Here is a 27,346-nt window from a genome sequence, read left to right as displayed (position 1 = left end):
ACTGCGGCCAAGAGGGACTGAGGAGGGAGGAGGCGGAAGGAGGCGGGACTAGGGGGCGCTGTCTCCGGGCGCGGCTCCGGGCTCTGGAGGCCCCAGGCAGCGCAGCCTGGGCGCGGGGAGGGCCCCCGAGGGCTCCTGAGGAGCCCCAGGCCACCTCGAGCGTTTGGCCAAATCGAGGCTACCCTGTTCCGGCTGGGGTGTCCTCTCGAGCCAGGCGTCCCCGCCCCCACCTCGCCTCCGCCCCCGGGCGCCCCTCATCCGGGCTCCCGCGCCCCGCGCACCCCGCGCCGGCCGGGCGGAGGGGAAAGTTGGCGAGCGCGCGGCGTCCGCGGGGGAAAGCGTTAATGGGCGGCCGGGTGGGAGCCGCGCGCTCGCTCGCCCACGTCACGCCGGTGCGGGCTCGGCTGACGACCGCGGCGCCTGGGGACGCCGGCGCGCTCCGCTCGCTCGCCAGGTGCTCCGCCTGGAGATGTCTCCATTAGTTGTCGCCCGCTCCCCGCCGGAGCGCGCGCGCCGAGCGGCCGCGCAGAGCCCTCGCGGGCGGCCGTCAGCGGCCCGGCGCCACCGCAGGTAGGCGATGTCCCCGCGCCCGCGCCCGCCCCCGCCCCGGGGTTCCGAGACCCCTCCCCTCTGCGGGGGAGGCGGAGGCTCCGCGCGGCCGCCGAGGGGCGCAGGCGGCGGCGACGGCGGCGACTCCCCGGTGCGTCCCGGGCTGCGCGCTGGTCCCCGCGGCCCCGGCGCCCGAGCGGCGCGGGCGGGCGCGTCCCCGGCGCAGGTAGGGAGTGGGCTCAGCCGCGCAAACTTTGCTAGGATTGCTGCGGCGCTGGGGGCGCAAAGTTTGCTGCCCGCTGGTGGGGTCTCTGGAGGCCGCCGCGTCGGCCGCAAGTGGCGGAAAACGGGGGGCGGGGGGCGGCGCGGGGCGCGGAGGCCGCGCCGAGCCGGGCGCCTGCGCTGGGACACCCGGCTGCCCTCCTTCCCGGCTCGGGCGGCGCCCTGCGTGCCAGCGGCGGGGCCGCGGTGGGAGAGCCGGAGGGAGCGGGCCGGAATGCGGGGCGTTTCGGGAGGAGGATTCACCCCGCGCGCCTGCAGCTCGCGCCTTGGCTTCATGGGGGACCCCAGAGGAGAGGCTGCGAAGGAGCGACCTGCCACCCTCGGGGTTCGCGAGTGCGGCGCACGGACACCTGGAACGCCCTGAGCCCCACACCCCGCACGGGTGTCCACGAGCAGTGGGCGGCCCGCGCGCCACCAGGGCTCGGCCCTGCGCCTTAGATAAGAAGGCCCCTGCCCGGGGCTGTGAGCTCCCGCCCCTGCCCTCTGGCTCGGGTCAACTTCTCTGGGCTGGAGAGAGCCCCTCTCCCCGCCCCCCGCGGCTCTCGATGCGGGGGACCGCGGTGGCCCCCGGGGCCGAATCGGCCAAACCGCGGAGGCTCAGCTGGTGTCAGGGGTGAAGCCCCGCCGGGAGCGGAGGAAGGTCTGGAAGCGACCTCTGTACCCAGAGGCTCTCCGTGGTTCCGACGGCCGACATCATCCTTGGGCAAAAGGGGGGGCTTGCGGACCCCTAACATTTGGGGCTAATCGTCCTCAGACCCCCTCGCCCTGGGCTCCTCTCGAGCTCAGCAGACAGTGGGGGCACCCGACCAAATCCTAGCCGCCGCCCTGCCCGTGGGGAACCTCGTGGTTTCTGGCAGGTCGTGCCCACGGGTGTATTTAGAACCGGGCGTCCCTCGAGGGACGTGGGCTCAGTATAAGCCGCGTCTATGCAGGTACGTGTAGCTGATGGTGCCTGAGATTATGACACTCCTGTCTGTCTGCTCTGGGAAGGAAACCCGGGGTTCCTCAGCTCAAGGCTGGGCCTTTCTGGAAAGAGCACGGGCTCGTTATTCCTGTATTACCTAGGGGGCAAAGATGGCCCAGAAAGTACCCGGGTTCCGGCAGACAGGTTGTCAGCGGGGTGTCAGGGGTGTGCCCGCAGCTGGAGACAGACGGGCTAACGTGGCCTCCATGGGGCTGCGTGAGCGGCCCGCAAGGTCGCGCGATTCCTCCGGCAGCCCCAAGCTACCCCAAACGGGGGCGGGGCGGCCCCTCACGCAGCCTGGGCTGGGCCTGGGGCAGGAAGCGGAGGATCAAGGTGCAGGGCCCTGAGAAAGCGCCGCCGGTGAGCGGGATTTCAAGATCATGGAAAGAAGGTGGCCCGCGAGAAACGGGCGGGCGGGCGGGAACTGGGAGTGTCTATTTACGCACTAAGGCTGGAAAGGAAAACCGGAGAACGTAGCAGCGATGGTCACGGCAGCCCCTGAAACCTCTTCCCGAGAGGCCCCCACGGACCGGCTGTGCCCACCCGGCTCCGAGGGTGAGCACGTCTACTCAGGTGAATGGGGCGCGTTCAGGGGTACTGTTCCCCGCGAGCTGCGGCCCGAGTCTCCGGGGACGGAAACGGAAGGGAATGCAGGCCTGGGCGAGGCACGCGCGGCGAGCGGTAGCCCCGAGGCGCTGGCCGCTGGGACCTGGGCTTCCTCCCCGGCGCTGAGCGCTCACAATCGCCGGGGCCGGGGCCACGGCCACGGGAATGGAGTGAGGAAAGGATGCTGAATGCCGTCCTCCTGTGGAGGTTGCTGAGCCCTCAGCTACCCTGGGCTCCCGCGCCTTCCTGCCCCCGGCCTCATTGCCGGGGGAGAGTGAGTTGTTTGTAAACAAATAATGGAAAGTAGGAGGATGTTCCGTAAAAGCCTCAGCAGAAGCCAGAAAACTGGAAGGAGATGGGAGGAGGGAGAATGGGGGAGGGGAGGAGCAGAGGAGGAAGAGGGAGAGAGATTGAGAGATTCATTTCTGCCCAGAAGCCCCGGTGGCTAGTTTCTTATTATTTACAGGAAGGTGATATTAGCAATTCAGGTGAGAAGGAAATAAACACGGCCGCCACGAAATCAATACAGAACTCCAAAACAATTATTAATGTCATTTGACTCGTGTTCTTTATATATCTCTCCCGGCTACAGACGCTAAGCTGTCTGAATAATTTGCATGGAGCGTCTATTCATTATTTCCGATGATTTTCCTTGCGAGCAGCTCGGACGTGGCCGGCTGCGGTCCAACAGGATCGGAGAACTCGCACTTTCATCTGTAAATTAAAGCAATTACGCAGCAGATATTATATGATGTGCGCTGTGGTCTCTAGATACTCATCAATCACCTTCAACCGAGCTGTCAGAGCGGGCAGATTCCGTTTCTGGGAGGCAGGCTTGCAGCTGGGGAGAGGGCGAGAACGTCGTCATTAATTAGAGGGTGACCCCGGGGCGATTCACAGGTCTGAACCCAGGAATCTTTCCCAGCAAGTCAGCACAGCGCCGCCGTGCACGGCTCCCTCCCGGCGACCGCGGGAGGCCAGGCCGGGCGGGAGAAGCAGGGGCGAGCCCGGTCCCCGGAGGGTGGCGGCGCAAGAGGCGGGCCGGGGTTCCGGGTGGCCCGGGCGTCCCCTTACCGCCTGTGCGCTGGCCGCCACTCTGGACTCGGGCAAGGGCCCAGGGCCGGGACTGGCTGGGGAAGTGCAGGGGTGGGCGCTCGACCGCTCCCCAGACTGCTCCCTGTGCCCTGGGCAGGGAAGGGCGCCCCTCCCCCGTACCTAGGCCCGAAGGTCGCCGGGCGGAGCGAGCGCAGCAGGAGGGGCCCCGGAGCCGAGTCGGGAAAGCTGCTCGTCCGACCGCGCTGGGCTGTCTGGCAGTCCCGGGTTGAGCCGCGAGGGGCAGGGGGAGGCTTGAGGGAGGGCGGCCCGCGGGAGCGGGTGGGGGAGAAAAGGGAGGGCCCGTGCGCCGAGCTGGAACTTGCTGGGCGAGGAGGGGGTTGTTCCCCGGGAACACGGCGGCCGAGAGTGGCAAGCCCTCTTGGCCCACCGAGCCCTGGGGCGGCGGGCTCTGGGGAAGGCCCAGACCCACACACTGAGGGCATTCTGGCCTCCACATGCAGACGCGCTGGTAGCCGCGCTGCTTCTGGAATTGCAGCCCGCTGTAGGGTTCGAACTGGTGGGAGGCTTTGCTGAGTCCCGGTTAAACAATAGTGGGGCCCGCGCCGCCCTCCTTCGCCGCGCGCCGGCCCGCGGAGCTGCCTTCCTTCCACCTGGAGGGGCGCGCGGAGAGCAGAGGCCCGGCCGGCCGGCTGGCCGGCTGCGCCAGCGCGCGGCTAATCTTAACTGTTGATTACATCTCTGGTGAAGACTCCCTCGTAGACCCCTCATATGTCTCATTTGTAATTGAGACTAATGATTACAGTGGGGTGGGAAAGGTGCAGCTGCTCATTAATTAATTTCTAATTAAAAGTGCCTCCCCTCCTCGGTGACTAAGGAGAAACACGGTTCGTCGGGGCACTATTGACTCCGCGGATGAAATTCATTTGTTACAGCCGTGCGCCCTCCGCCCGGGGCTGCGCGGCCGAGCGACCCACGCGTCTGCCGCCCGGCCGGGCTGCGCGGAGTGGGGCTGACGTCAGAGCCTCCGCCGCTTAAAGCCGCGCGCCGCTGACTTGACGGATTCGCACGACTCTTTTTTTTTTTCCTTTTTTGCAAAATATGTATTTGTGTCGCCGCTGCGAGGCCGGTCGGTCCCAGAGACCCCTGGAGGCTCCGGACTGTGAAGCTAAAAGGATCGCCGCGTCCGTCGCGGCTCACTTTCCTACCCAGTTAGAAAAGTTTGCGGAGTGCGTGTCTGAATTAACCCGCTCTTCTGCTTTGCCCGCCCAGCGCCTAGAAGCCGGCGGCCCCGGAGCAGAGGCCGCGCCACGCCGTCCCCCTCGCGCAGGACCCCGCCGGCCCCGCCCGTCGACCCCGGGCCGCGCCCGCCATGTCCTACCCGCAGTTTGGGTACCCCTACTCCTCGGCACCCCAGGTAAGGGGGCCCCGCTAGGCCAGCAACTCGCTGTCGCCTCGCAGTGAGCAGGGTCTGTGACACGTACCCCTCGCGCCCGACCCGGGGGAGGGCAGAGGCGCTGAGGAAATCCGACCGGCAGGGCCCCATATCCCGTTTCGTTTGTCCTCCACCCCCTCCTGGGCTCTGAGGCTGCGCCCCCGGGGAGCCCAGCGACCCAGGATAGACGTGTACAAGAGGGCGTGAGCCCTGCGGCCTTGGAAACCAACACCCCCCACCCCGGGGAGGGTGTGAACATTCCGGGCCAGGTCGGGCTGGGCCCCATGTGGCTGGAGGAGGCCAGGAGCACAAGCTCGCCACGGGAAGGAACGCGCGGCCCGCTGTGGATGGCGGGAGCACCGAGGACACGGGGTGCGCGCTCCTGGGCTGCACGTGGGGCCGACTGAGGCCCAGGGCAGCAGCCTCGCGCCCGGGGGCCCCGCCCTTCCTCGCGGCTCCTCTCTCCACAGTTCCTGATGACCACCAACTCCCTGAGCACGTGCTGCGAATCCGGTGGCCGCACGCTGGCCGACTCCAGGCCGGCTGCCTCAGCCCAGGCGCCCGTCTACTGCCCGGTCTACGAGAGCCGGCTGCTGGCCACCGCGCGCCACGAGCTGAACTCAGCGGCGGCGCTTGGCGTCTATGGGGGCCCCTACGGCGGCTCGCAGGGCTACGGCAACTACGTGACCTACGGTTCTGAGGCGTCTGCCTTCTACTCGCTGGTAAGGGGAGGGGGTGTTTGTCAAAGCTAACCCCTGCCGCGCATGCCCCTACCCCTCGATCTGCCAGACTCACTTTCCCCGCACTCTGGAGGCAAGGGGGTTGGGAGAAGCACACCTTCGGCTTTGAGCCGCCTAGCTTGGTCCTGCGGAGCCCCATCATCCCCAGGGTGGGGGTGTCCTGGCAGGTGGGCCGTTGTATTTAATGTATTTATTGTTTTCTGCTTGCTGTTAAGTTGGGGTCAGATGTCTGGTTCTGTCGGAGCTCGCTCCAGCCTGCTGGGTCTCCTGGGTCCCCTGTCCCTCACTCCTCCCGGTCGCCCTCTTCCTCCCTCCCCCTCACTTCTCTCCTCCCCTCCTGTCACCACCCCCGTTCCCTCCTTCACCCTCCTCCTCTGCTGTCCCCCAGTCGCTCCCCCCCTCATCTCTCCCCCTACCTCCTTGCCTCCCCTTCCCTCCCCCCATCCTCCCCTTCCCTCCCCCATCCTCCCCCACCCTCCCCTTCCCTCCCCCATCCCCCTTCCCTCCCCCATCCCCCTTCCCTCCCCCATCCCCCGTCCCTCCCCCCATCCTCCCTGTCCCTCCCCCATCCTCCCCTTCCCTCCCCCATCCTCCCCGTCCCTCCCCCATCCTCCCCTTCCCTCCCCCATCCTCCCCCTTCCCTCCCCCATCCTCCCCCACCCTCCCCTTCCCTCCCCCATCCCCCTTCCCTCCCCCATCCCCCTTCCCTCCCCCATCCCCCGTCCCTCCCCCCATCCTCCCTGTCCCTCCCCCATCCTCCCCTTCCCTCCCCCATCCTCCCCGTCCCTCCCCCATCCTCCCCTTCCCTCCCTCATTCTCCCCCTTCCCTCCCCCATCCTCCCCCATCCCTCCCTTCCCTCCCCCCATCCTCCCCGTCCCTCCCCCATCCTCCCCGTCCCTCCCCCTATCCTCCCCCATCCCCCTTCTCCTGTCCCTTATTCCCCCAACACCCCCCAACTCTGCTCCTCCTCACTCCACGTCTTGGGGCTCCTCGCTGCCTGGGCCCGAGGCAGAGTCTGGGAATGGGTGATGCAGATGGGGGTGGGGAGGATGGGGGGCGGCCCAGTGGTCTGTGAGAGTGAGGCAGGAGCCAGTGATCCTAGGGGAGGGGCTCGAGCTGGGTCGCATCCGGGAAGCTGCGACCCCAGGCTCACCGGCTCCTACAGAACAGCTTCGACTCCAAGGACGCACCGGGATCTGCGCATGCGGGCCTCGCTCCGGCAGCGGCCACAGCCTACTACCCCTACGAGCCGGCGTTGGGCCAGTACCCCTACGACAGGTGAGGGATCTCACCCCTCCTCACTGCCCCTCCCCCTACGGAGCACCAAGCCCCGCCCCTACCAGCGCCACGCCCCCACTGAAAGTTTGGGCGGCAGAAGGAGGGGCATTGCTCGGGTCACGTCCCGCTGACCTTGGGTTAGGACCATCCCGGCCTCCTAGCAAGCTGCCGCCAGGGTATAAAGGCATCCCATCTCCCCTTCCCCGCCCCCACGCCGTCTGCAGTGTGGTTTCCGGGGCCCGATAAAGGAACTCAAAGAGATATAGGTGTACGTAGACAGACGGAGACCTGGCCGGGCCTCGCGCCCGCGCTCCTCCCCCACCCACAGAGACCTCTCTGGCTCCATCTAAGTTTAATCAAATATAAACATTAAAAGGCAGTGCCTGCCTAGGTAAAACCCAGGTCTTGCCACCATAAACACACCTCCACGACCGGGACTGCAGCCGCGTGGGCCTGGCGCTGGCCGCCTGCCCGCGACGCAGGGGCCGCTGCCGGCGCCCCATTGCCCAGCCTGTCTCCAGGTACGGGACCATGGACAGCGGCACGCGGCGGAAGAACGCCACGCGCGAGACCACCAGCACCCTCAAGGCCTGGCTGCAGGAGCACCGCAAGAACCCCTACCCCACCAAGGGCGAGAAGATCATGCTGGCCATCATCACCAAGATGACCCTCACGCAGGTCTCCACCTGGTTCGCCAACGCGCGCCGGCGCCTCAAGAAGGAGAACAAGATGACGTGGCCGCCGAGGAACAAGTGTGCGGATGAGAAGCGGCCCTACGCGGAGGGCGAGGAGGAAGAGGGGGGCGAGGAGGAAGCCAGGGCGCAGCCCCTCAAGAGCACCAAAGGTGCAGGTGCGTGGGGGGGTTGGCGATGCGGGGGTGTCGCCTCCCTGTGGCGTCTCGCTGGTTCCTTTCGGAACGGGGCAAACTCCTGGGCCTAGGCGGCAAATTAATGCCCTGGCCCCGAGTGTGTGAGGCCCTGTGCACAAGGGGTCCTGTGGCAGTGAGCTGGGAGCACGCTCAGAGACCCAAAATCCCGTTCGAAACACTAGCCCCTGCCGCCTTTGATATGAGGCTGAGATCAGCTAGGTCCGTGTAGGCGTTTGGGAGCCTCCGAGGAGGTGGGAGGTAGAATAAGGCGCAGGTGCTTTGCCTGGCTCCCGGGTGGGCCCGTAACCGGGTCCCTGGAGTGAGGAAGGGGGTTCCCTTAACCTGCCATCCCGTCTCCCTCCACTGGTCACTCTTTATCTCTTGGCAGAGCCCACAGACAAAGAGAAGGATCTGGAGCTCAGCGACTTGGAGGACTTCGACCCCCTGGAGGGGGAGCCCCCGGAGTGCGAGCTGAAGCCGCCCTTCCAACCCCTGGATGGAGGCCTGGATCGAGTCCCCGCCGTGCCAGACGGCCCCAGCGCCCCAGGGAAGGAGGCTCCGGGCGCCCTCCGGATGCCCCTGGCCGCCGGGGGTGGGGCCACTCTGGACCAGGACCTGGAGAGGGCCCGGAGCTGCCTCCGGAGCACGGCGGCTCGGCCGGAGCACCAGGCGGGCGCGGGCGCGGGGGTTGGCCCGCAGGCCTGCGAGCCCAAGCTGGGCTTTGCTCCAGCGGGGGCGTCGGCGGGCCTCGAGGCCAAGCCGCGCATCTGGTCCCTGGCACACACGGCCACCGCGGCCGCCGCCACCGCCCTCGGCCAGACTGAGTTTCCCTCGTGCATGCTGAAGCGCCGTGGCCCCGCTGGCCCTGCGGCCCCCTCCTCGGCGCCCGCCTCCTCCTCGCCTGCGACCCCGGCTCCCGCCGGTGCCCTGGACAGGCACCAGGACTCCCCGGTGACCAGTCTCAGAAACTGGGTGGACGGGGTCTTCCACGACCCCATCCTCAGGCACAGCACTTTGAACCAGGCCTGGGCCAGCGCCAAGGGCGCCCTCCTGGACCCGGGGCCGCTGGGCCGCTCGCTGGCGGGGGGCGCCAACGTGCTGACGACGCCCCTGGCGCGCTCCTTCCCGCCCGCCGCGCCCCAAGACGCCCCCGCCTCCGGCGCCGCCAAGGAGCTGCTGGCCACGCCCAAGGCCGGCGGCAAGCCCTTCTGCGCCTAGCTGGCCGCCTGCCTGGGCGAGGAGGCAGCCGGCGCCCGGGCTGCAGGCTCCAACTCTTTTTCTACCGAGTTTCCAAAGTGAGGCAAGAGCTCGGCAAAGCTCAGGTCGCCAACCCACCCTGGAGGGAGGATCTGAACTCGGGCTCCCGGGGCCACGGACAAGCCCCCGGAGCGCCCGGACAGGAGTCCGCCCGGCCGTGCCAAACTCGGGGACCGAGCAGGATAGGGCTGCTGTCAGAGCAGCAGGGAAACACCCTGAAGCAAAAAGTTTACGTGCAAAAGTTTACACACAGAAGACGTTTCCGTTCCGAGGCCTGTCTGTGTACTTGTCTGCTTTGGGTTGAGGCTTTGCCGCCGTTCCTTGTGAAGACTCCTCAGCCTGCTGGCCTTCCAGTTCCATCCTCCGCGCGTACTTTTCACCAACAACACTTCCACCGAGTTTACACTATTGCACACTCTTAACTCGATAAAATTATGTTTTTTTAATGTATGTTCACACCGATAATTGCCTGCTTCAGAGGCTAATATAACAAAACCAATAAAACCGAGTGATGGTGTTTGCATTGCAAAATGAACGCATTTGAAACCTAGGGATTTGGAAACTTGGAAGAGGAAAGCTGCCCATCCCCGGGGGCAGGAGTGGGGAGGGCTGCTGACGCAGAATCCTCGCTGGAGTTGCTTGCAGAGCCCAAGACTTAAAGCCATTGTTTTAAAAAGATGGTCACAGTAAACTTACAGGATTCTGTTGAATTCCCGAATAGAAGGCGATGAGAGACCCCAAACTTTTCAACTCTCTCCCATTGCCAGACTCCAGAATTTTGAGAAAGTAAACGTTTCTTTGGCTAGATACGAATAAGCTTTAAACTTCCAAGTTCCCTGGAACTGTGCCCTGGTGGGGAAGGGATGAGGGGCCGTCGCTGCCCTCAGCCTCTCCTGGGCGGGAGTGAGGTGCCCTCCTTGACGCTGCGGCCTCCTAACTCCGCCTCCGGGGGGGAGGGGCGGGGACCTGCCGAGATGCTCGCAGCTTGTGAGTGCGGCTCAGGGAGAGGGAAGTGCTTAGCAGGACGAAGACCCCAGGCGGGGCTGCAAGGAAGGGCCTAGGGGTGGTGCGGGAGGACGTGAGCCTCCCCGGCCTCCCGTAGGGTCCTGCGGACCCCTGGCTTCGCCCAGAAACCCGGTTCCCCCACCACGGCAGAGCCCAGCTCGCTGGCAGCCAGAAGGTCTGATCTGGAGGAAAATCGCTGGCTTCCTCCCCACGGTGGATTCTGCGCAGTTCCCCGACCCCCCACAGGCTTCTGCCCCCGGCCCCCCAGCCCGCGCAAACGCCCCTCGAGGGCGGCAGGCGAGCGTGAACTGGACTCAGCGCTGTCCGCTAGCCTGCAAGCCCTCCGCTTAAGGCTGTACTGGGCCTCACAGAACCCGAGGTGCCCGGAGGAAGGACGGGCCGCCAGGCAGGAGCCTGCAAGGGTGGAGTGGCCCGAGGGTGCAGCGCAGCGAGAAGGAGATGGTGGCCTTTGGTCCGTACGCGGACAGACTGACAGCCGCAGAGACGCCAGCTGAAGACAGGAGTCGCCTGGCGGGCCGGCGGGCAGCCTTCGAGGGACATGGGAGGCCCGGGCTTTCTTTTGCGATGGGCTGGGTGGTACTGGACTGGGGCCCCGTGGATCCCGGTCCACTGGGAAAGGTCAGGGCGGCCGGAGCGCTGGAAAGCGGGCCCGATGGGCCGGGCGTTGGGGTGACTTTACCACCTGGGACAGGGGAACGGCGAGGGGCACCCTTGAGCGATGGGCCCCTGATGGCCGGACCTCGGCGGCCCCGACTCTGAGTGGTGGGACCTCGAACCCCAGTCCTCGAGCGGAGAGAGCGGGCGCGGACCCTGCGCCCCGCCGGCCGCCCGGTAATTGGATTGTATCCGCCCGCGCGCTGTCACAGTATTGACTTTCGCTCTCTTGGATGATATTATCGGGATTCGGAAGCTTGCCGCTGATGTGTCTGTCAAAAGGCTGCGGCGGGAGGCCCCGGCCTGGCGAGCAAGCATCACCAAGATAATTTGAAGTGAAATTTTCATTTTGACAGTAAACCCCTCAATTTCTAAAGGCTCCGCGCTCCGAGAGCTCGCTGGCAGGGGGAGGCTTTGAAGAAAGCCCACGTCTTAGACTGAAAAGGGCAAAAGAACTCGAATTAGTTGTAATAGATAAAAGGGCAAAAATAAAGAGTCAAGGGTACTTGACAGTAATAGCGAAAGTGGAGTCTCGGGGGAGACGCTGCGGCCGAGGCTGGGACGCCAGGAATTTTAATGTGCGGAGGACTGCCGCCTTGCGCCCCCCAGCCCTAGACAAAGCCAGGCATTTTGAGCAAAACAAGGCTTGGACGCAGGCGGCTTGGCTAGGCGGGAAAGGGGCTGCGGGGCCAGAAAGCCCAGGAACCCCGGGCTGCGGGCCCCGGGTGGCAGGGCGCGCGGCTGGGCGCGAGCTGCAGGCCAGGCTGCGTCTGACTCCGGATCCTTCCAGAGCGGGCCCTTCCCGGATTCGGCCCCCCATACCCCCTTCCCCGGGCCAGACGGCTCCTGCTGCCCTAGCCTGTTGCCCTCGGGAACGCAGGCGCCTGGCAACGCCAGGGCGCAGAGGCCCTCCTGTCCCCGCAGAATCCCACCCTGCAGGAGCCCCCAAGTCTTGGTGGAAATGGCTGACCGAAAGGTTTTATTGGATTAAACTGAAAAACTGTGAAATAAAGACATCAAGTGCAGAGGAGGGATTCAGCCACATCCCAGGGGCGACTCGCCCAAAAGGACGCCCCCAGAACTGGGACCGTCACTTCGACCCACACCCCTGACCTTTGGGGCTCACTCTGGAAGGGTCACTGTGGGAACTCCTACCCACCCTCTGGCTGATCTTCAGAGCAGGGGTCGGGGGAAACCCCAAGGCGAGGGAGGTGGTGGGCGGGAATGCATTTTAGGAGTGGCCGCTGCGGGGGCAAGGTCGCTGTCGGTGGGGTGAGGGCCCACTTTCCTCCCAGGGAGGCTGTCAGAGAGGAGCGCGGGGGACCGATGCTCTCAGCCACTCAGGCGTGGCAAATTCAAACACACCAAGGAGGGGATGCTAAATTAACAGCGCTCTTTACATAGAGCCCAAATAAAACTGTAATCAGCGGCGCGTTACTTTTCATTAAGCGAGTCTGACAGCGGCATATCCAGACCCGACAGGGGAACAGGCGCGGGAAATATACGGCTCTCCTGCCGGCGGGGCTAAGATAATTCCTTAAGCGCCATTAACAGCTCTTAGCCGCAGGAAATGGTCTCCCAGAAAACGTCTCCAAATCTAAAAGCTTTATCGACCCTCCAACCGCCACTGATGATTCCATTTTTTTTTCTTTCTTCTTTTCCTTTCCTTTTTTCCTTTATTTTTTTTTTTTTTTTAACTAAAGGGAGAGACATCCAGAAAGGTAATGGAGTTTGACACGACACCTTCTTAACTAGAGAGAGACGCAGGGAAGCCAGCCCTTAAATGATATTTAAAAGGCAACCAATTAAGATTTAAAGTGGTCGTCTCCCGAGATTATGCATGGATTTATGCCACCTACTTTCGCTGGGCTCGCTTGCCTGCGCTGCAGACGGCCTGGGCCCCTCTCTCCCTCTTCCCTCCTAGCCATCTCTCTCTGTCTCTCTCTCCATCCTCCGTCTCCATTTCTGCCTGTCTACCTCTCTCTGCGCGTCTCACTCGCTCCCAAAGAGAACAGGAGAGGGAGAAGCAGCAAGATCTTCTAAGGCTCTTTCCTTCCCAGCGGAAGGATTCTTCTTCGGTCGGTCGCGCGCTGAGAAGGGCAAGCCCTCCCAAAGCAGGTGATAGCGGATTGAGAGAAACTGAGCCCGACTCCACACACCCCCCCCCCCCCCGCAGCCTGCTGGTCACCTGGGGCAGCCTCTATAGTGGGGGGGCGGGGCCCAGGCTGCAGGCGCTGGCAGGTCCACCTTGCCCACAGTGGATGGGCCTCCAAGCAAAGGGGCAGCCCAGGAGGGGATGGGGTATTAATATCAGAGGAGAAGCTGGGGGCGACCCTCAAAGCCCCGCAGTCTTTGGAGCCTGTGCGGTTATGGCGGAGGGATCCCCACTCTCGCACTGCGCACTCACGATCCACGTCCCTAATGCAGCTCTTCGAGAGAGCCCAGATGGGTCAGACCTCTCCCTCACCGTGATGCAGGCCAGGGCGCTTGTGCCGTTGGTGCCACTGAGCTGAAGAAGCGGGAAAGCCCCCTCCCCAGGGTCCTGTCCTGGGAAAGCAGCAAAGCCCAGGGAAGGAAGCAACCATGACCTTTGCACCTGACCCTGGGCTCAGGCCCTACAGGAAGGAAAGCAACGATGAGACCTGGAGGGGGAGAGGAGTGGGGGAGAGGGAGGGGAGGGAGGGAGAGGGGAAGGGGAGAGGGGGAGGGGAGAGAGGAGGGGGAGAGGGGAGAAGGGGAGAGACGGGAAGGGGGAGGGAGAGGATGGAAGGTACAGAGGGGGAGGGGAGGAGGAGGGATGCAGGGGAGGGAGGGGAGGGGAAGGCCAGCAGGGAGTGGGGGGGCAGAGGGAAGAAGAAACCTAGTGGAAGGTGAGGGGACTGCCTTCCAACATCAACTTTCTGAAGAGATATTTGTGAAAAAAACGCCTTGTGCCAAGATGACTGTGGCTCATGGGTGAAGGCGTCAGGTTCATCTGAATCCAGGGACCAGGTAGCCCCCCCACCCCCCACCCCCCACACACACACTTTTCTGCTGAGGTGGGATCAGCTCTTCGCAGGTTCTTGGACCTCAGCCAAGCCCACTCAGGACCTTAAGGAGCGCAGCGGGAGGCCCATCTCACCAGCCAGGGTCAGGGGAGGCTCAACAACCCCCACCCCGGGTCTGGCGACGTCTGAACAGCAAGGGTGGAATTCGGGGCGCAGGAGCTCCACCTGGTAAGAGCCTTGGTGACTTGAGCTGAACCCACAGTGTAGGAAGGCTCTGAACACCCGGAGCAAGCATTAGACGGAGGACGGTGTTTCCAGGCTCCTCCTGGACCCTCGCCCGAGCAGGGCACTGAGGCAGCTTCCCAGCCTGTCACGGTTCTGTGTCTGCTGCAGCGCCGTGGTCGTCCCGGGGGCCGTCCCAGAATAGGAGCTGGATTTCCGCACTGCCCTTCTGGTGGAGGTGTCACCTCGGGGAGATATCGTACCAGTCATGACAGAGAGCGTGAGACGGGGCCTCAGGAAGGGCAGCAGGCTATCAGAAGCATCTTATACCTTTTGGCTTCTTGAGTCCTTGTGCTGTTTTCAATGCGTCATCGTCCTGTTCGTTATCTCATCAGACCAGTGAAGGACAAACTGATGAAGTCGTGTGCACCACTTTTGTGCGAAGCTGCATTTCCCACTGGTCTGGGGCTTGCGGTGGGCGCGCGAGGCCCCAGAGGGGCTGAGGCTGCCTGCCCGGGGCCAGCAGACGGCTCAGGGGACACCAGAGCCGCAGCTGGGGGAGAGCAGAGGGTCCGGCACACGCCCCTCTCTTGTTCCTCCTTTACTGCTTCCCTGGCTGTGCTGAGCTGGGGGACCCTCCGCTGGCCCGGGCTTGGGGCTTAGTGAGAGCAAGTGGGGGGGTGGGGGGCATCAAAGTTTGAGGGAGGGGCCGGTCCAGAGGCCAGGGCACCGGAAGGAGCAGTGCTCATTTTAACCAGGGACACGGGTCAGGCGGGGTCAGGGGTAGCGACATCAAGGGGCCAGGTTGGGGAAAGCCTGGGGTGGGTCAGTGAGCAGGGTCATCGCGTCCAGTCCTTTGTGGCCCCCATCCCAGGGCTGGGAGCCCCAGGTTGCCTGGGCAGGGCTGGTGTAGGCAGGTAGGGGCTGCTCACGCGGATCTGTGAGGCTCCCGGCTTGGGGTGGCCAAGGATTGAAGGGAAATGTCTAGCAGCCCATGAGAAGGCAGGCAGAGGGAGCAAAGCGCAGGACAGAAGGAAACATGGTTTCTGTGTGACAATTTTACGTCTCTTAGGGTCCTAAGAGGACACAGCAGGGAGGACTCCTGTGTCGGGAAGACTCGCATATAAACCAGGAAGATGAGGAGCATTTCTTGAAATAGACAAACGGAACCACGGGCGAACGCGAACACTTGGCGCTACAGGCACAGCTCTCCCTCCTCTTAGGCTGGCCGGGGAGGACGGAGCTCGCTTGGGGCTCAGGGGAGGCTGTGCACCTGGAGTGCCCGTGGGCTGTGCGGCCCCAGTCGCATGCGGCATGTGGGGAGGGGCGCAGAGTGACTGGAGGGCAGGATGGAAGGGTCCCGGTGCCTCTAGCTGAGGAGCTGTGGCTGGACAAAGCAGCAGCTTCGGGGAAGCTCTGGGCCACTACGATGGGCTGGTGGGAGGGGTAGCCCTGGAGGAAGTGACCGCTACCTCACACGTGCGCGCACACAAGTCCACGCGTGCACACACGATCACGTATAGTACATGCACTCGCCCACACGGGCACACAGGCACATGCGAGGTGAGAGGCCCCCACGGTCACAGGCTGGTGCGGCCTGTGAAGCAGGCCCTGGGGCACAGGCAGCGGCTCCCTCACGGCAGGACAGATGGGGCAGAAGGGGCACGGGGCCTCGGGGGGGCCCAGAGATGGCCTGGACGGGACCTGGGCACCGCTGACCTAAAGAGGGCGTTGTCTGGGGGAGGACGGAGGACAGGCCTGTGCAGTCCGGTACTGTCACGGGCGCCCTGGGGTTGCACAGCTGGAGAAGTGTCCACTCTCTGAGCAGGGTCGGGTAGTCAAGCTAGGGGGGAAGGAAAAGGAGGCAGTTATCCTCGGCCAGTGCCGTGGGACATGGGCGAGGGGCCGCAGCCCATCCGCAAGGGGCTCAGCACGGTCCTCCAGCCAGCCAGGGGCCCCACCCACACAGCCTTCCTGGCCCTGGGTGGCCATGCCCTGGACACGCACTCCTGGGGTTGCAGCAATGCCTTCCAGGCCCCACCCGGCCCCGGGACCCCCACTGCCGCACTCCTGCCTAAGAGTTCTAGTGCAAGCCCCAGACCCCAACCCGGAATCAGAGGGCATGCTTCTGTCAAGAGGCTGGATGCCGGCCCCCCTGCTGCCCTTCCTGCCCCTGGAGACCAGCAGTGTGTTCACGGGGCCTCACCCATCGCACAGGGGACTGCCATTCACCGGCAGACGCCAATGGGACCTAATTAATGAATTTGATGATGGAAACTCTGGCTTCTTGGAACAGTAGCCCCAGTTCAAGGCCATCAGCCTGAACACCAGCTCCAGCTTCGCCACAGCCCTGGCCTGGGACAGGAGCATCGTTTATGTCGGGCAAGTAGGTGGAGCCCCGCGTCCGTGAAGGTGGCTCACGGCGTCTCTGCGCAGAGGCTGTGCTGCGCTGGGGACAGACCCTGCTGGGGTGGGCAGTCGGCACAGACGCACACACGTTGTCATGGGCCCCCCTCTGGGCCCTCAGAGTCCATTGAAGGGGCAGTGGGTTCACCTCTGCTTGCATCAGTGTGTGGGCCCCTGCTGGACACTCCTGTCTGTCCAGGAGGCTGAGATGAAGTTTCTGGGTGCCTCTGAGGTGACCCCATCTTGGTGAACATGTGGCCCTGAAGGGGGATGCTGTCTCTGAGGACCGGGAGAGCCTCCAAATTTAGGGGCCACCCTGGCCCGCCTACCTGGCACTCGTGTAGTGAGAACTGGTCGTGTGCTCGGTTAGACGTGCGAGTCCGTCCCTGGCTGCTGGGGTGAGGGGCCCCGCCAGGCCCTGGGTGCAGGCTCTGCCCTGGCTGGGTCCCAGGGGAGGACAGAGCCGCAGCTGCGCCCCTCCGGCCGGCCCACAAGACCCAGGAAAGCTCCCCCCGGGGCCCTGGCACTGCCTCCTTCCCCTCTGGCCTCAGGGGTGTCTCCTCTCCCGCCCGCAGACCTCACTCCGCCGGCTCGGGGCGGAGAGGGAGTCAAGTGCTCACACTCCTGTTTTCTGTCTTTTCAGCAGTAACCTAGCCTAGGATTTCCCACCGAGGGGGACCCCCAGGCTGATCCGAGGGGACGGGGGACCGCAGCACCAGGCCACCATCCAGGCGGGGCTGTGCGCGGACAGCGGGGGCGCCCAGAGCCTGGGGTTCCCCCGCCGGTTCTGCGTTCCTCGACGGCCTGGTGAGAGGGGACGGAGGAGGCCGCCTCCCTGGAGCGCGGTCCTTCCCCTTATCATGGTTCCTGCACCCACCGCCTATGGAGGACAGAGACTGGGGGCTATCTTCACCAGCAAGGGGCGCTGCAGGGGTGCCGGAAGCGGTGGGGTGTGTGTGTGCGGCTGTCTGACTCATCACCATCCGTTCCAAAGAGCCCCTACCTTCTCTCTAACCGCACGAGCCATGTTGTCATTTTGCTTTCCTTCACCCGCTTCTGGAGATCAGAGCCCATTCATTTCACTCCTCCGGTGTCAAGTACAGAATAAGTTATTATCCTTGACATTGAACATTTTCTTCCCTCAATGAGTGTAACGTCCTTGCTTCGAATATCTTTGATACAGACATACCTACTTAAGGAAATATAAAAATCTCTGAGATCGGGAAACGGAGAAAGAGGTAGATCCTCTTGTTCCAGGTGCATCCTTACCTGCCACTGAGCTCATCTGAAAATGCTGTCCTTGCATTTAAAATAGCTGTGTGTGTGTGTGTGTGTGTGTGTGTGGTACACGGGCCTCTCTCACTGTTGTGGCCTCTCCCGTTGAGTAGCACAGACTCCGGACGCGCAGGCTCAGCGGCCATGGCTCACGGGCCCAGCCGCTCCGCGGCATGTGGGATCCTCCCGGACCGGGGCACGAACCCGTGTCCCCTGCATCGGCAGGCGGACTCCCAACCACTGCGCCACTAGGGAAGCCCCTAAACTAGCTTTTGATTTACCGAAACCTGAACCACAGAAAGGGGGGTTAGTCTGCACCTTCACTGCATCCTCGTCCATCTTTTACCAGCACGGAGGTTCATGCCAGGCACCGCCCTGCACCCGACCCCACTAGGAACCCCTGTGGCCGGTTCTTAAACCCAGAGGGTGGGGGCCTTGTTGGGCAGTGAAACTGCAGGATCCTGAGATTACATCCTTTGTGAAGGGGTGTGAGATACAAATCAATAAACAGATACTTATGTATAAAAGCAACACATCATTTAAGTGTGGGGGTAAATGTCGAGAAGGGAGAGGTGGTCTTATGGGCATTTTCTAGACGGTTGTGGTAAAACAAGTTTCAGCTGTTTCGTCACAGCTTTGCTCTTAGACAGTATATTTCTGCTTTTATTTTGCACACTTGCCTGATTTCTCACTCCATCCAGGAAACAAGAAGCGACCGTAGCAGAGACGTGGAGAGGAGCCTGCGGTGGTCACCCCGGACCTATTGTCAGCGTGGCCCCTGGGCCTGGGCATAAACCCCTCAGCTTCAGGGGCCGTCCCCTTGTCAAGGCTGCTCTGACACTGGACGTAACCCACGTGCTCCCTGTAAAGTGACACCAGCAGTTCACAGCACGGCGTGCCACCCTCCTGGGATCTCAACTAGGTGGGTGTATAGGGCGGGAACCAGGGGCCACCGGGCTGCGGCGACCTGTGCAGCCCCAGAGTCACCACCGCTCAGGGTCACGGAGCCCCAGCCTTTGCGTGGCGGAGGGGCTGTCACCTCGCCCGGCACGTGAGACCAGGCTGGGCGTCAGGCCTCGTCAGGGTGTTGGAGCTTTGGGACACGTCCTTGTCTGCACGCTGCTTCATGCAAACTGCAGGCAGGGCCCATTAGACCCAGAGGGTCTACTGTGAGCACGTCTCCGGGGAAACAGGAGGGGAGGGGGAGTGGCCTCATACTTGGGGAGCCCAGGCGCCTGCGCCCCCGAACCCAGGCTGGACGATGTGCTGCCGTTTGCGCCCACCAGCCCCTGAAGGGTCCAGGTGACCGTGTTCCTGAGAGGGTGGGAAAGCAGAAAGGAAGGAAGAAAGCCTCGATTTCCAGAGGCCAGGGGAGGGAGGGACAGCAGGCTGTGACACCCAACAAGTCAGGACTGGGCCACGGAGGGGGGGTCTGCAGTGTCCGGGGCCGACAGAAGACCCCCCCCCACCGCTCCCAGCATCTCCCACCTTCTAGAAAGCATGAATTCCTCCTTTATGCCCCAGATCCACGTAATGACCATCACAGTGGCTCATCCAGGGACAGAAGCTCCAGGACAGAAGTCTAGTGAGCTTCCCGACCTGCTGAGATCGAAAGGCATTAACGACCCCCACTGCCGTGGGAGGCGAAGCGCTGGTCGGTTTTGCTCAGGGTAACAAAGTAAGCGCTCGCTATCACCTGTGGTCATCGGGAGCCTGTTCACAGGGAGGCTCCGATGACCAGGGGCTGCTGCGCTCTCCAGGGCACAGGCACCGGGCTCCAACGGCCCCCGGCGCCACAGTCCCATCCTGGAGCTCGTAAAGGCCCGAGAGCGTCTGTGTCGGCCTGAAAGAAGCCCTTATCGCCAGTAAGCAAAAGGTCACAATTCCTGGAAACCAGAGTCACGGGCTGCGCCTGGTGCAGGCCAGCCAGCTCCCGATGCAGCTGGACTCCCAGCCCTGCGGGGCCCCTGACGTGGAAGGCCCGGTATTGGGAGGAGCCAGGAGGGCAGAAGCCAGCAGGATGAGACTGAATCCTCCTACATGCTGGGCATTTCTCCCCATCATCCGCCGTCCACCCTCTCCTTCCCTGAAAGAACCTGTGTCCCTCTCACCTCCCATCGTGGTGAAACCCAGAAACAAGCTCACATCCCAGGAGGGCCCCGGGTCAGGTGCAAACTTGCCCCCGGAGGATGGATGTGCACCCGGGAGAACTGCGAGACTGCAATCACTGCCCGAAGCCCGGGAACGTGCGGGGCGGGATCCTGAGGGCGCCAGGCCAGGCTGGAAGGCGTGCAGCGGTGGTTCAGGGCACGTTTACGGGTGTGGCTGCCTGATGCTGTATCCTGGCCTCTTAGCATCGGTTTGAGCAGCAGACAGCGACTCCGAGTTGTAACCGGCTGGTGGCAACACGGCCTGGATGGCTGCTGGCATGAAACGACATCAGAGCACGGGCAGGAAAGGACCCCAATGCTTAGGGATATAAGGATGCGGCAGGGGTGGATGTATAGTGAATGATCGCTTCACCCACTGCCGGTTTCGCTCCGTCCAGAAAGCGTCCTTCCATGAGGCTGTGAAGAGTCATGGACGGAGAGAGAACCCCCGTTGTCCACGCCCCTGCCACAGCTGCTCTCCGCAGGCCGCCAGTGACCGTGAGAGATGCTGCCACCAGCCGGGCCCCATCCGACGGGGAGCGGGTCCCAGAGTAGGCGGGGCCAAGGGCAGGTCTCGGCCACGAGAAATGGGGTGGACGTAGCAGGGCTGCCCGTACACAGCCTGGGCCACGAAGATCCTTGACGCTGCCTGTGAATCTTGGCCTTCTTAGGACTCAAATACACACCAGCTCAAATCTTACTTGATTTGTGTAATGAAAGGGACAGACGCAAAAACAACACAAAACAACCTGCAGGTCTGATCGTCGAGGCTGCACTTGAATCTCAGCCCCCTGACCAGCACCCACTTGAGTCAGTTCAGGGGCCCAGAGCCCATTACACAGAGGGGAGACTGGGTCCCCCAGAGTGGACACTACCAGAAATTTCTACAGCAAGTCTCCCTCCTAGCCTTCCCACAAGGGATCCTCCAGGGCCCATTACCAGGGAGGACACACCCGGGCCTCCTGGTGATTTCTAGATGGTTGGTCAGAACCGACACTAGTTCCTGGGAGCCCAGGAGGCACAGTGGCCGCATCCAGGGCTCCAGGGGCAGGTGCGTGGCGTGTGGGCCGCAGCCAGGCTTCTCACTCTGGCCTGCTCACCCCTGAACCCGCCATGCAGTCACCCTCTGGGCTGCAGAATGCAGACATTGCAGAGTCCCCAGCGAGGGCTGAGGAGGTCAGAACGGCCAAGGGGGAGACGGGGAGCGGCTTTTTCCCACCAAAATGTAACCCGAGGTCTTCCAATGTCGTCCTGCAGTTGGAGGACCTGCCAAGACCAGCCACCACCAAGATGTTGAGAGATGCGGGCGGTGATCACCACCGAACACCCAGCCACCGCCCCCGTGGCCTGGGAGGAGGACAGGGGATTGTCCGAACCCAGGAGGCCCGTGACCCCAACTGCAGCTGACCATCCAGAGGCAGCTTCTTCAGTGGAAAAAAAATCAACGCATCCCCCGTTCCTCAAATGTAGCTGAGACCTGGGAGCACAGTTCTCTCTCTACCAGTTGGTAAAGCCCACCCACACGTGTTCCACTGGAGACAGCAGCTCTGCCGTAAAGCCTGCGTGTCACTGGGGGCCACTGCAGCTCTCCAGCCCGGTTATAGCCTGGTCCACCTGCGATGGCCCCCAGTGCGCTGGGGTCCTCGTTCACTAGGCCTCAAGGGATGTGGGCCCTGCACACGAGGGGGCAGAGAGGACAAAGCCCGAGTCAGGAGTTCTCCAGGCATTTCGGACTCCCCTGTCCTGTGGTTAAAGTCACAGCAGCCTGATACTCCAATAAGGGGGTGGCCTGTTTGGAGACGGGTCTTTAAAGAGGGAATCAACTTAAAATGAGGTCACTGGGGGGGCCTAGTCAAAGGCGGCTGGATCTCTATAAGCAGAGGAGGTGAGGACACGGGGAGAAGACAGCCGTCCACACACCAGGAAAGAGGCCTTAGAGGGGACAGCCCCGCCAGCAGTCTCGGATCCCAGCCTCCAGGACTGGGCACGATAAACGTCTGTTGTTTTAAGCGCCCCAGTTTGCGGCACTCTGTTGCAGTCGCCCCAGGAGCCTAATAGAGGGGCCGTGTGGATGGTAGAACCTGTGGAACTCTGCTTCTGAGGCTCTGACTTTCCTGCGACCCTGGAGTAGACCTGAACTTGTGCGCTTAGCAGGAAGCGGCATCACCAGGTCCATCTCACTCTCCTGATCCCTCTTCGCTGACATTCATGTAAATGAAACAACACCAGGGCACCGTGCGGACGAGAACGGGAGAGAAATACGGGAGAAGAACAAGGAGAAAACAAAAGAGAAACACACTCACAGATACAGGGAGCAGACGAGTGGTGAGCAATGGGGAGAGGGAGGGGGGGGGGGATGGGATGGGGAGATTAAGAGGCACAAACTACTATGGATGAAATAAATACGCTGCAAGTATGTGAGGAGAGACAGTGCTGCTGTGAGCCCCCACTGCTACACAGCTTAGAACTAGCGGGGACTTAACCCCCTGGTGCCAAGGTGGGGGTACACCGGTTGGTGCCTTCCCTGAGTTTCTGACCCAAACGTTAAGGGGTGGGGGGACCGGCAGTGAATCTTCCTCCTAAATTAGTCCAGGCTGAGAGTCAGCCGCCCGCTGCCTGGACACAAGCCCCCTGGACGCACGCAGGCCCCCAGCCAGAGCGCACCCCTGTGTCTGCGGTCGAGGCCCCCAGACTAGAGGAGGCGGGCCTCGGCACGTCCGTCCCTCGGCTCAGGTCCCTCGGGGCCATCTCGTGAGGGCGCTGCCCCGCCAGGGACGCAGGGTCCTGGACACACAGGGCGAGGGTCTGTCCCGGGGCCCGGGTGCACGCACCCACTCCCACATTTCAGTGGAAACCAAGCCTGGGGTGCGGGTGAGCCTCTGCGTCCCCTGGGGACACTGGGACCGTGTGGTTAGGAGAGAGACCCTGGAGGACGGGGCAGCCGTCACGAGACTTCTCGATTCACGGCGGGGACGGGATGAGGGCTCCTGTGACAGGGGGCGTGAGACAGGGTCCTCGGGAGCCCCTCAGCCAGGGTTAGTGGTCCCTGCAGCCTCTCTTCCTGGACACCTCACTCTCCCACCTAGAGCAAAGTAGAGGTCGCAGGTCAGAGGCTCAGGGTGGCATTCACCAAGATCAAAGGAAATCTCGGAGAAGCAAACAGCTCTGAATGAAAGAAGCGACTTTGGAATGAAGGTCCGGAGAGAGACAGCTTCGGGGCGGGGAAGGGGGGGCGGGGATACGATTGCATCGGTGTCCCACGGGGACAAAAGGTGGCCCCTTCCTCCCAGGCAGTTCCCCACCGCTGGGCCTCGCACCCTGGACCTCCAGGCAGAGCCTGGAACCAGCCTGTGAGATGCCCAGCTGGGGAGCAGGAGGGGGGTTGCGCTGCCGTCAGTACCGCGACCCGCCCGCCGCTGGCTGCACCCACACCCGCACCCCTGCCTGCACTGACAGCTCATCAACTCCTCCAAGGACAGATGGCCCCAGGTCACCCTGCAGAAGTGAAATTGTCCGTTGACCTCACCCACATGATCTCACCATTACTCGTGTCAGAAAGAACTAGGGCATAAATCACACCCCCTCCGGACCCTGGCCCCTCACCACCCCCCCTCCCATGTCCCTCCCAGTTTCTGGCTGAGGGGCAGGGTCTGCGCGGCTGGGCCAGTGATGAATGTCCGGCAGGAAAAGCTCTGAGGCCACGTCCTCGGGCGATGGCGATCCCTCCCCGTCTCACAGCGTTCTTCTGACCGTTACTATGGACACCTCTGCCGAAAGCTGGGAAAACACGAGGGAGTCTAAGAAAATAAAAATCATGTGCGATGCCCTCACTCGGAGCAGAATCTGGGCAAAGTTTTTCCAATTGTTTTTTACGCACATCTTTGCAATTACTTCTCTGTGACGGTGACAAGCCTTTTCAAGAAAATTGACTCCAGGAAGGCAGCTGGTGGCCAACAGTTTCCTAGGACTTGTCCACCCGGCTCTGCCAGCTGCCCTGGGCCTCTCTGTTCTCACCTGGGCGGGGACCATGAGCGAATCCCAGTGAGTCCTCTGCGCTCCTCCCGCCCCATGGGAGCAGCAGCCCCAGCGCTAAGATGGGCAGAGACCCAGTTACCGTCCCCCATGCAACAGCTCCCTCCCCCGCTGGTCAAGTGTCAGGAGGAGCCCCAGGGGTCTGACATGACTGCGCCTCCTTCAGTGGGAACTCCACGGCATCTGCTGAACCTTGACCATCACCGTGTCCCCCGCCGTCACCACTGGCTGTGGCAAAGGCCCGACAGATAAGCCACATGGGTGTGCAATGGGGTCAGCCGCGTGGGCATCTCAGGACACTGGGGTGGCCCGAATCTGCCCAGCCTTGTTGGGAGACGGATGGTGTTGCTTCTGATTTATTCTCTTGACTCACAGCGGTGGTTTCGGGGCTGCAGCCAGGACTTGCTTCTCGATGGCCCAGTGCCCGGGGATGCAAGGCGAGGATGGTGGTGGCCGTCCTAGCAGCCCTGTTCGGGGGGGCGTTGGCTGACGCCCCCAGCATTTTCTTCCTGAATGCCGGCAAAGGCCATCCGTCCACAACCTTCATAACCCGCGAGCCGCCACCTTCTCAGCCCACGGCAACGCCTAATCTCCACCCCCCCACGCCCCCAGTGCCACTGCTGCTGCCTGCGGTGCTTCCACACACGGAGGGTCCCTGCCTACTCCCCTCCCTGCATACTGAGGGCCCCCATGCACCGCCCCCCACGGGCACACTGAGAGTCCCCATGCACCGCCCCCCCCCGGGCACACTGAGGGTCCCCATGCACCGCCCCCCCCCGGGCACACTGAGGGTCCCCATGCACCGCCCCCCGGGCACACTGAGGGTCCCCATGCACCGCCCCCCGGGCACACTGAGGGCCCCCATGCACCGCCCCCTACGGGCACAGTGAGGGTCCCCATGCACCACACCCCCGGACACACTGAGGGCCCCCATGCACCCCCCCGGGCACACCGAGGGTCCCCATGCACTGCCCCCCCCGGGCACACTGAGGGTCCCCATGCACTACCTCCCATGGACACACTGAGGGTCCCCATGCACCACCTCCCATGGACACACTGAGGGTCCCCATGCACCGCCCCTCCTGGGCACACTGAGGGCCCCCATGCAACCCCCCGGGCACACTGAGGGTCCCCGCCCACTCCCCCCAGCACACCGAGGGCCCTCCACCTTCCCCAGCAGCAGGCCCTGGCCCTCCCCGGGTAACGTTCCAGCTCTGAGCTGCCCGCTGAGTGCCGCTGGGGCTGCTCCTGCCACAGCTGTCAGGCCTGGGTCTCTGAAGGCAGAGGAGGCCCTCAGAGTCTGAGGCTTTACTTGGGAACATGCCCCACAGACGGCTGCGGGCGGGGGAGGGGGAACCGGGCGGAGAGGAGACCAGAGCAGGTGCCTGCTGATGGCCCACACTGGGGTTGCCCAGGCAGCCCATGGCACCCTGTGGAGCCCGAGGCACCCAGACCCACCTGCGGGGGCGGAAGGAAGCAGTGCTTCCCAGGGCACCCAGTCCAGCTTCACAGCGGGAGGAGCCTCCCTGGAGGTTCCCGTGAGGGTGTCCATCCCGGGCCTCGGAGACCCCCGCCAGGGAGGAGGGATGGCCGGGTGAAGCAGGTCCACGGCACATGGACTTGTCCCCGCAGTCATAGGTGGTGTGGGGGGGCCCGGGGGACGTGTGTGGGACGCAAGAGGTGTCCCTCCCTCCCCAAGCCCGTCTCCCCATGTGTAGAGCCAGTGTCATCACCTGCACCCCTGGGATAGCCGAGTGTGGGCTGAGCCCCAGGCACCTGCCGACACAGTCCCGGATGTACGTGGGCCCCTCGCCCTCGGCCCCGCACCCCCTCCCCAGCCACTGGGATGGGCTGGCGACGCCGGGACACCCACACCAGCTCCAGTCGGGAGGCAGGGCCTCTGCACCTGCCCGAGCCACAGAAACGGGCACCTTCGTGCAGGGATGCAGGGAGGGCTCCTTTCTCTATGGGACTCTATTCTGAGGGGCTCACGCTTCTCCCTTCCAACAAATGAGCCAAAACCCACATTCTAACCTCACCCCAGCCTCTGCTGGCCCTCCCATCCCAGCCCAAGAGCAGGCGTGTCCGCTGACCTCCATGGGGACAGCAAGCAGCTGGAGGTGTCTGTCCTTTGCTACAAATGGGGGCTGGAAGGCCCCGGCTACCTCGAGTCCCACCCATGGGGATGCGTCTGCACCTCTGGACGGCCGGGTGCAGCGCTGCAAGGTGAGCGGACCCCTCTGGGCAGCGATGGGCGCTCAGGGCGGACACATCCTACATAGGCCGCGATGCCGCAGTGTAGGCCCCCTAGGGAGCTGGGCCAGGAGGGACGTCAAGGGCACAGCCGTTGTCCACAGCTGCAGCGAGTCCACAGAAAGGGTGAAACCCAGCCACCGTCCCAGGCGCTCAGAAGCAGCCCGGGCGGGGCCCACCCTCAGAGACCTCAGGCTGGTACTTGGTAGGGGTGTGACCTTTCCCTCCGGCCTTCCTCTGAGGGGCCCTAGAACCCTGCCCTCCAGGTGGGTCAGGGCCCTGAGTCCTACCCATCCCAGGGCCTGGGGCACTGCTGTCCTGAGCTCCGCACCCAGAGCGGCAGCCACAGCCCCGAGGGGCGGTCGGGCCAGCAGCGCAGGGAGCCCACAAGGACTGTGTGGGTGACCGCCTGCGGGACGGCACCCGAGGGCCGTGGGGGGCTCCGAGGTGCCCCCAGCCCCCGTGCTCCCCTCTTATTCCTGCGTCTGGAGTCCACAGAGCCACGGCCTGGGTGGGCGTCGGGGGATGCTTTAAAGGACCCTGCAGGTGACAAGTGAAATCTCCCGCTTCTCCGCCTTGGAAATGTCACATGGGAGCCAGACCTCCGCTGTTTAGCACTTAGTTTGCAGATAATCATCAGAATTCCGGCTTAATGACACACCTTTAGATAAACACAGAGCCGCAGCGCAGTAATTTGTCTTTTTTCTTCCTTTCTGAGTAAGGAGCCTTTCTATCCAATGAGCTGTTTCACAAGATTCATTTTGATGTAAGAAGAAAGTAAGCTATCTCCTCGGTTCCAGTTTTTCGTCTCTCCCGAGCCTGTCCCTCACGTCGGTGCAGTCTGGTTCTTAGCGGCCCATCGTTACGGAGGGCTCTGTTTCAAGAATAGCCCCGCGTCCACGGCGCTGAGCCTCAGAACTCTGTCCTAAGAATCCAGGAACTGCGACGCTGGCTTGCTTTCCACTTTTCCCGGTCTAGAGGAAGTTTGTGGACCAAGCAATATTTCTAATCCGAGCTTCGTTATGTAGTTATGGTGTGAAACATATTATTTTCCCCTTTATTTTTGCTCTCTCAGTTATGGCAAATTTTATTGCATAAATAAATGTCACGTGCCGAACTGCACGCCTCGCAGCCTACACACCAGTTAAACCTGAAGTTGACACAGTCCAAGCACAATTACGTATAATCTGCAAAGTGAGATGACCATGTATCTGCTCTGCGGTAACATCAGTGCCGTCTCGCTACAGGCTGGCTGGAAGTCTGAGTGGCGGGCCCAGCAGGAAGCATTTGCAGAAAGGTGGGCGGCAC

General features: G+C 63.2%; 1 protein-coding gene and 1 long non-coding RNA gene across 9 annotated transcripts; one reads left to right on the top strand and one right to left on the bottom strand.

Moving 5' to 3' along the window:
• The first annotated feature begins 429 nt into the window (after window positions 1-429).
• IRX4 (iroquois homeobox 4) lies at window positions 430-9,550 on the top strand. Of its 8 annotated transcripts, none has more exons than XM_073801995.1 (6): window positions 430-570; window positions 4,727-4,871; window positions 5,360-5,611; window positions 6,796-6,908; window positions 7,352-7,758; window positions 8,165-9,550. In XM_073801995.1, the coding sequence occupies exons 2-6, from the start codon at window positions 4,827-4,829 to the stop codon at window positions 8,992-8,994; spliced, it is 1,647 nt and encodes a 548-aa protein (XP_073658096.1). In that variant the 5' UTR covers window positions 430-570; window positions 4,727-4,826; the 3' UTR covers window positions 8,995-9,550. The 8 variants fall into 8 exon arrangements, with proteins under 8 accessions (XP_073658096.1, XP_073658098.1, XP_073658097.1 ...); XM_073801997.1 differs by lacking the exon at window positions 430-570 and adding an exon at window positions 660-775; XM_073801996.1 differs by lacking the exon at window positions 430-570 and adding an exon at window positions 2,246-2,350.
• Window positions 2,942-3,750, bottom strand: LOC117311555 (uncharacterized). Its single transcript, XR_004525733.2, has 2 exons — window positions 3,617-3,750; window positions 2,942-3,242 (listed from the first exon to the last, which is right to left on the bottom strand). It is a non-coding gene; the product is annotated as an uncharacterized lncRNA (long non-coding RNA).
• Window positions 9,551-27,346: the final 17,796 nt, after the last annotated feature.

Source organism: Tursiops truncatus, chromosome 3, assembly GCF_011762595.2.
Source record: "Tursiops truncatus isolate mTurTru1 chromosome 3, mTurTru1.mat.Y, whole genome shotgun sequence".
Classification (NCBI taxonomy): Eukaryota; Metazoa; Chordata; class Mammalia; order Artiodactyla; family Delphinidae; genus Tursiops; species Tursiops truncatus.
Note: the sequence above shows the minus strand (reverse complement) of the source record. Positions and strands in the feature narration are given on the sequence as shown.